The following is an 8,121-nucleotide window of genomic DNA, read 5'->3' as shown; positions in this document are numbered from 1 at the left end:
AGTGAGTTCTTTCTGTTTTGGCGACCTATGGCCCCGCGTCCTGGGCACACGTTTGTAAAGCCAAGAACTGCCACATAGGGAGGGACCGCCCAGCATCCCCTGAGCATGTCTGTCTAGCCAAGCATACCCACTTTGGGAGATTGACCAAGATTGGCCAAGTGGCAAAATGGCAACACTTGCTCCGAACGCGATAAACACGTCATAGCGTACGTACGCCCCTCCAACTTCATGTCCAATGATTATCACAAAAAAAAAAATTAAGGAAGCTCACACTTATCGAAAAATGATGGAGTATAGGTTGTTGCGGCGGCTAAGAAGCAGCAAATCGGTTTCAATCTGTACTTAAACCGTCGTTATGGTCGTGAAGGCTGCGTCCAGCTTCGCTACCTTCGAGTCTCACGCGTTAGTGTGAGCTTGCTTCATTTTTTTTTTCTTTGGACAATTTAACTCAAAAATATCTGTCTGTCCGTCCGTCCGTCGGTCCATCGATTCCGCCTTTGAATGAAAAATTTAAAAGAATGCTTGAGCGAGAGGTACAGGCAATACTTCTCCAAACCCCTAAATTCGAACACACTTCATACTTGTCGACGTTGTTCAGGAACAAGAAAACATTAGGCATATTTGAGGCAAAACATACACGAGTGGTATAATACGCAGGGCCATTTTAACTAAATATACGTGCATTCTTTATTTTTGCGATTCAAAAGACAAAAATTCGCATTGAAAACAATGTTTCGACCCAAAATAGAAAAAAGCGCTCTCGGTCATGGCTCGTGCTTCGTGCCTTGTGGCGGCAGGAAGTTCCACAGTAGCGAAAGCTTTCATTTCAATAGCAGGCGAGGGAACAGTGGAACGTGCGAAAATTGAATTGACTGGAGCAAACTTCCACCGTGTTTATCGGGGGAGGAACAACCGGGGGGGAAAGAGCGTGACAGGTTGGCGGGGGAGAAAAGAGAGGCGTTACGTGGCAGTGGCGGTAAAAGGCCTTGTAATGATAAGCAAGACAACTAATGGCAAAAAAATACAATCATAACATTCAGGGAATGCAAAACTAGGGGCAGGCAATGACGTTAACGATGCTACGCATATACAATGCTAATACGATGACCCCTTGCTGCTCAACGGAGCAGTCCTGATACATATGTGCGGAGTGGGTCAGAAGCTGAAATGCGCGCTTTAACCTTACCCAATAAAGGGGAAAATACGTAAGCTGCTATAAAATAACTGGTATAGATGTCAGAGTAAACGTCACTTACCCGCACGCTTACCTAACGTAAAGGACACCGAACCCAAAAGAATCTCAAAATATAGGCTCAGAGAAGTCCTCCAGGTGCAGTGCTAGCTGTTTTCAGAGGTGATCGTTCCAATGAAAGTGGCACCACGCCATGCCTGTGTGTTTGCCGCCCCAGCCGAAGCGCAACATCAGCCATGACCGTCGAGAAGATATATACTATCTCGAAAATGACTAGCGTCCAATTACGTGTCGGTGTGGCTGGTTGGTGTGTCTATAATGTTGCCAAAACGATTTCATTGGCGTTTACAGCTAAGTAGTGAGCGCATGTTCCCGCATTGTTTATTTCGACGAAGAAATGTATGTGCATGCGCATTCACATACGTACACGTGAGTAAAGATTGTATAATGTATAGGCATGAGACATATATACTATATAGGCACAAGACATGCCGCCATAAAGATAGCACGGCTTAGAATCACCCAGTCTTCTATTGTGCGTACAGTCGATTGCTGAGTGCGCCGCAAAGTTCACCAGGCAGTTCAAATACATCACAGGTAGCTCGCATAAACAAACTTCAGTAAAACACAAACAAAATGCGTCGGACAAATAAATCTAAAAAGCGCTAAAGAAAAAAAGCTTGTCACATAGTGGGCAGCAAGGCGAATGAGGGCTAAAAAGCGCAAGTAATTTGCTGTTCCGAAAATTGCGCGGTCAACGGAGCTTAATTCACCACCGGTTCACCCACTGCCACGGGATCCTCACTAAGGGTCACGGTCTGCTCCGAGGAGCGTGTTCCAGAAACGGGAAATGATGGCCCTTTGGCCTACTTGGCTTGGAGCGAGTCGGTCTTTGTGCGCGGGGGACATAGGCCAGGGCGCCGAAAAACTTCCGGAGGTTGTCGCACTGGAGCTGCGTTTTTTCACTCTCGATATGGACACCTTTCGGGCTGATGGAGATGACATCGCCCCGCAGTCTCCTGAACGTCGGCCATGGTATGCCGCTGTCGGTTGTGGGCAGCTGTCTGAAAAAAAAAATGATTGTGAAGCGAATGGTCGATTTTCCCGCGACTCAAAACGAAGTGTCGGGTGGACACCAGCTGACTGGGATTTCACCTGGATGAGAAGCGGCCAGGAGTAACGCCACTGGTAAATTCAAGCGAATAAAAATAAGCCCGAACGTGTCAGATTTTAAAATATCTCGATCACGCAGTTACAACGTATTATAAACAATGCAGAGAAGCAGAGAAATGAATGAGGGTGCGATATGAGCAGTTTAAAATAGGGTACACGAAACAGTTTGCCAAATTAGCGAACCTAATCTAAATGATTTCGGAACTGTCTCGCGACTGTCATTCTTCCCTCCTTCCCTCCCTTCATTCTCGTTAGCGACGCGAGCCGAGGTGGCTGTGGGGTTGAAGCGTTGTGCTACGACACCTGATGCCGCTAACTAGATTACATCCAGTGGTGACGACCGCATCTCTGATGGGTGCGGATATCTGCACGTGTACGGAATTCCGGAGCAAGGCCCATGATCCAAACTAATTCCTAATAGCCAAGGAGTACGATCGGCTGTTCAGCTCCACTTTGACTTAGTTTTCTTTACGACGACCATACACAACCACCGTGCTCCCTGGTCTTGTTTTTTCTTTTTTCTTTGCGTTCTACTACACGTTCGTCGCTCTCGCCCTTGCAATTCTACATGTCCGCTATTAGCGTAAACGTGCTGTTGTTCTGCAGTAATTAGCGTGCAGAAGTTATTCCTGTAGGGGGCCCCAATACATGTCCCAAGTGGACGTTTCTGTAGTACAAGTCGAAGGTCACAACGCATCCACTAGGCCTATCTCTTGTTAGGGGCGAAGCCCCTTAGGGGATGTGGCTGTTGGCGTCTCGTGTCATCGTCGTAATCGTCATTCGTCTCATGTAGTCACGGTAATAAAACACCGGGAAACTCCTTTACCCCTCCTTCTAGAATGTAACGCGTACTAAAAAACACCGGGGCACTTGTTTACGCTTCGCGCTGGAGCGCTTCGTAACACGTAACAACCACCGGGACACTTGTTTACTCCTCGCGCTAGAGAACTTCGTGAAAGACAAGAGAATTTTACAGCAAAGCTCTATACCTGTACCCCCCAACATTTTCATTTCCGTTGGCGAAAACGCCAAGGCGCCAAGAATACACTGCATGCATCGCCTCTCACCAGGTTTCACGTTAGTGGAGATGGCCCGAATTTTTTTCTAGATCGACTTGAAATTTCAGCTTGAACAAAAAAACGATAGGACTTAGGAAGGAAACACGGACACAGTGCTGTTGAAACTGCAGTATTGCTTGGGTCCTATCGTTTTTTTGTTCAAGCTGAAATTTCAAGTCGATATGGAAAACCAACTCGCCCAAACCCAAGCAATTCTGTTTTTTCTAGAGCCAAGGCTCAGTGATGTGATGTTTCAGTAGATGCGTGTTGAACTCGTATTGCAGGACTAGGGATCAAATCCCAGGCTCACTTAGTTGTCTTTTCTTTGCTTGAATTCCGTTTTCGCTCTCGGCCATTTTTCGTTCCATTGTTAGGTCAAGCCGACGCTGGACGCGGCATTGTCGCTTAATGGCACATTGGATGCTTTCGCACTGCAAGTTACCGAGAATTCAAAAGCACACTCTTATGAGGCGAGAGCGCGAAAGCGCTAATTTTGGCTAGGTTCGTCGGTGAGCCTCCTGTCCATGTTGACTATAGCCGACGAACTCAACGTCGGACTCACTGCCCCTACTTTTTGCACAATAATTTTTCATGCTGTAGCGACACTGCTCCCCCGTTCGCACATTAAAGATAACCAGGTTGTCAAAATTACTCTGGAGACAACCACTACGGCGCGCCTCATCGCCTGTGAAGCGTCGGCGCGTGAAACCTCACAATCAATCAATCAATCAATCAATCAATCAATCAATCAATCAATCAATCAATCAATCAATCAATCAATCAATCAATCAATCAATCAATCAATCAATCAATCAATCAATCAACAGAGACCAACTGAGATGCGAACAATATTTCGGGTGCACCCGTTTTCCCACTAATACGTCGCAGATGATGGGAATTAAGCGCGCGCATTTTTTTAGTGTTTTATTTTTTTTTCTGATGCACAGTAAAGGACCCCTAGCAGCCAATGGGAATCGGGCACGCGTAGAGGGTTATGTGCTTTGAGGACGCTTTTTGCGAACGCCAGCCGAGCGCGCTTTTCCGGGCTCCAGCCTGGTGAGTGCACGCTTCTTACGTCAGCTTTATACGTCCGCTGCTCCCAACAAACGATGATTTCGCCGCTGTTGCTGGTGTGGTCCTAAGATCCTCAGAATGATTCAGTCTTTCACCGAGGCAGAGTGCACAGTCGCTAGAGTTAACTCACTCTGCTTTTATATACAGCACTGCGATGGGCGCTACAAGGAAGAAATTTTAGCCCGAGAGCAAGAAAAATTAAAGCCGTTCCACTCAATGTGAAAGCTGTCGGAAGTGCAGAGCAGTGATTCGCCATAATGGGCTGTAGCGCTGTTACCCGCTCACTGCTACCACCACATTCATTTCAAATTTCCCGCCTTCGCAGTGCTCGCGCGCCCACTGCCTGAAACTGCGCCAGCGGGAGTTCTATTTTTGTGCTTGTTTGAATTTTTGTATGCTGGGGCCCTATTCTCGACTACTAAAATTCCCGGGAAATCTGGGAACTTGCCGAAAGTCTTTTCTAATTGGCTTTCAGTTTTGGTCACGTGCTTCCGGTTGACAAACTGGTTGTGTGCGCTTTCGTCATTTTGACGTTTCATGACATTTACTGTCAACAGTTCTAAAGTTTGCCTTATTATTCCCTACGTGAAGTGCACAATTCTTGGCCGGCAATGAAAAACTAGACTAAATGCACCGGACATGACAACGTAACCCTGTCTTTGCTATTCAACAACAACACTGCTTGTAATACACGCCCTCTCTGTGATTGGTTGAGAAGGCGTGACATAATTGAAACCGTTTGCGGGAACGACACGTCACGCATTGTCAACTTCAGCCTGCGTAAAAGTGACGTAATGTTACGTGACAGCTTGAAAATGGCGGCTGCCTTTGGCGCGAAATAGGGCAAAAAATTGCCCCGACCTTCGGCGTCGCGAAACACTGATGGAGATCAGTGTCGCGAAATGCCCGCGAATTTGCAGCACGCGCAGTTTCGCATGACGCATGGTTTAAAGCATGTTTCCTACCGAAACAAATAATAGTTCCGACTGTTTCCAAGTCAGCGATAACGGAGAATACAAATAACGGGCAGTATTTTGCTTTTATGTTTGTCAATAAAATAAAAATTATTCGTTTGCCGTAACCGCAACATAAGAGGGCAGTACAAGCCTTTCAATGACAAAGAGAACCCAATGCATGGAATTTCTCCACACTCGTCCTAGTAAGCTGGTGGGTCACATGATCGAACTCAAGAGAAAAATAAAGAAAAGTGACTCTCTGGTTCATTACAGCGCTGATTGAAGTGGAGCTTGAAGAATGAGTGAATCGGTGACATCGGTACGCTCAGCGGTTATCAGGCGTACCCCTTCGCTGCTCTTACGTGTCATACAAGCGATGGTCGCACCCTTCTTTTGCTGTGATTACGCCATAAGCTTGTAACATAGCAGCAGACGATGGCGTGGCGGCGGTGGCGGCCGGGAAGGTGATAACGCAACAAAGCTTGCACTGAAGCAGAGAGGCCAACTATGTTACTAAAACCGATTGAAAGAAATAAATAGATACGGTGAAAACATTGTGTGATGTTCTTTAGCTCGACATCCGCCTTTCGCTCGCTTTTGGATCAACGTTACTCAATCGCCTTGTGGTGTTCGCGCAAATTTTGCCCTGCAGAAATGTGTTTCCCTTGCCAGCCTCAGCTACCGTCTTAATTTTTATAGTACATGCCAAGCGTTTTTATATCTTTTATGCACAATATTTGATACCTTGGTTGGGATCTTTATGAGTGAAGCGTCAAATTACACTGCATGTCGTCATTGCTATACGTGCATTACGTCACTGATTGCTTACGTTGTGCTTACGCAAAAAAAAAAAAAAGAAAACATGGCGAATAGCCTGGGAATTTGTGCAGTCGAGAATAGGGCCCCTGGAGCTGTTTTGCGTCATTTCGAATGCGCCATTTTTTTCTTGCCTGGCTAGAGCCTTTCTGCGGCATTTCGAACGCGCCATTTTCTTCTTGCGCGTGGACCTTGTCTGCGCCATTTCAAACGCGCCATTGTTTTCTTGCGCTGCAAACTTTTTTACTCACTACCGTAAAAACCAACCCAACGAGCATTCCTAACTAAATGAACGTGGGCGCTGCAGGTTAATTACGCATATTTGGCCTCAAATGTACCTATAGTTTTCTTTGCGCTAAACAACGGGAAGATGTAGGACAAGCGCCTGCGGTTCATGAGTTTCGAACGCTTATGACTACATAAACCGCTTGGCTTTCGAAGCCTCTAACGTACGCCGCGAACGACAGCGTTACCACGGGACGCCCTGTTGCTCTACTTGGGTCCAGCGAGCGAGCTACGATGACCAGGCGAGCCCCTAAAGTGCTCTGCACTTAAAAACTGCGCCGCGAGCCTGCACACGCCGGCGACTTTTGTTCCCTTAGGCATTGTTGCCAGACTACGCCACGAACGTGGAAGTATGACCATACAACTCCAAGAGGCGCACTTCGTGCAACGGCCTTTCCCATTGAAACTTCGGCTGAATTCCGCTCGTCTGGAACGGCGCACTCACCCAGTCCTGGCGAAGTGGCTGAAGATGTTTATGGCCGTGCGGCTCAACAGCTGGAGCTCGTCGCTGAGTCCTTTCTGGCCACTCCGCGGCAATGGCTCGCCGAGCACAAATGACAGGTCGTCGTACGGCCCGGCGGGATCCTCGTATTGGTGCAGGCTAGGCTTGTAGTCGAACAGGTACGGGTATACGACGTAGCCCTCGTCAGCAAGGTACTGCGAGTAGTACACCACCGGGCACTTGAAGAGCACGTCGCCGTACATCATCTGCGTCAAAGGGCGTCGCACGCAATTATCTCGTGCGCCCTACGGTCTCCCGTGCAAATTTGTTTGATGCAAGTCTTGTTAATTTCGGCTGATTGGGGATGTTTAACGTGCGCTCAAACCTCGCCACACGGGCGATTTTGCTTTTCGCCTCAATCTGAATAGCGACCGCCGCGGCCGGGAATAAAACCGGCACCCGTGAAGTCAGCAGCGCAACGCCTTAGCCACTGACCCACCCAGTGGTTAAATTTACTTGATGCTCGGTATGTATATTCACTCCACTTTCATCCTTTATCTGTCCGGCTGCTTACCCGCTTCCGCAACTATCTTGCCTGACTCTAAGCATGTTTGTTGCACTGTTTGAAGGGGATCGGCAGAAACTGCATAGGGTTCTTAGCAAATTCACCTTAGACTACGTTTTAAAGTGATAAGGAATACCAGCAGAAGCTTCCCCATACAGAGAAAGATATATTCATGTGCAGTTGAACGGTCCCGCCCGGCCCCGTTGCTTTTCTGCGAGCTTATGTGCATAGTAGTAGACCACAACTGCCTGTGGACAAATTTTTTCCTACCGATATTTACCCCAGTGTACAAGCAACCAACCGTGTTCTACGTCACGACCCTTTACATCGAAGTGCTTAGAACTTTGCAGCATGCTCTGCCGGTTGTTAGCTAAGTGTGCTGGTTACAAAACGCGTGGTGTAGATTGCAGAAAGGGGGGGGGGGGGGTGATTACAAAACGTGTTTGTTACAAAGCGTATTTTAAAAAATACCCTTTAAAAATCGTGAAGATTTTCTTTCGTGCTAATCGAGGGGTGTTGGCCTCTACACTGGGGCTGTGAGATCGAGGAAGAAGGTTTTG

General features: G+C 47.4%; 1 protein-coding gene across 1 annotated transcript; it reads right to left on the bottom strand.

Moving 5' to 3' along the window:
- Positions 1-663: 663 nt before the first annotated feature.
- LOC144167712 (carboxylesterase 1C-like) lies at positions 664-7,439 on the bottom strand. Its single transcript, XM_077696900.1, has 2 exons — positions 7,000-7,439; positions 664-2,256 (listed from the first exon to the last, which is right to left on the bottom strand). The coding sequence occupies exons 1-2, from the start codon at positions 7,260-7,262 to the stop codon at positions 2,004-2,006; spliced, it is 516 nt and encodes a 171-aa protein (XP_077553026.1). The 5' UTR covers positions 7,263-7,439; the 3' UTR covers positions 664-2,003.
- Between the last annotated feature and the right edge of the window lie 682 nt (positions 7,440-8,121).

Source organism: Haemaphysalis longicornis, unplaced genomic scaffold (genome assembly GCF_048455015.1).
Source record: "Haemaphysalis longicornis isolate Haplotype H1 unplaced genomic scaffold, Haemaphysalis longicornis Haplotype H1 scaffold_2, whole genome shotgun sequence".
Lineage (NCBI taxonomy): Eukaryota > Metazoa > Arthropoda > Arachnida > Ixodida > Ixodidae > Haemaphysalis > Haemaphysalis longicornis.
The sequence above is the reverse complement of the archived record's forward strand: the minus strand, read 5'-3'. Positions and strand labels throughout refer to the sequence as shown.

Bases quoted from the DNA above. Each gene is read 5' to 3' on its own strand.
- LOC144167712 (XM_077696900.1), bottom strand. From the start codon at position 7,262: ATGATGTACGGCGACGTGCTCTTCAAGTGCCCGGTGGTGTACTACTCG. The intron at 2,257-6,999 runs GTGAGTGCGCCG...TTTTTTTTTCAG, and splicing joins AGCCACTTCGCCAGGACTGG to ACAGCTGCCCACAACCGACA.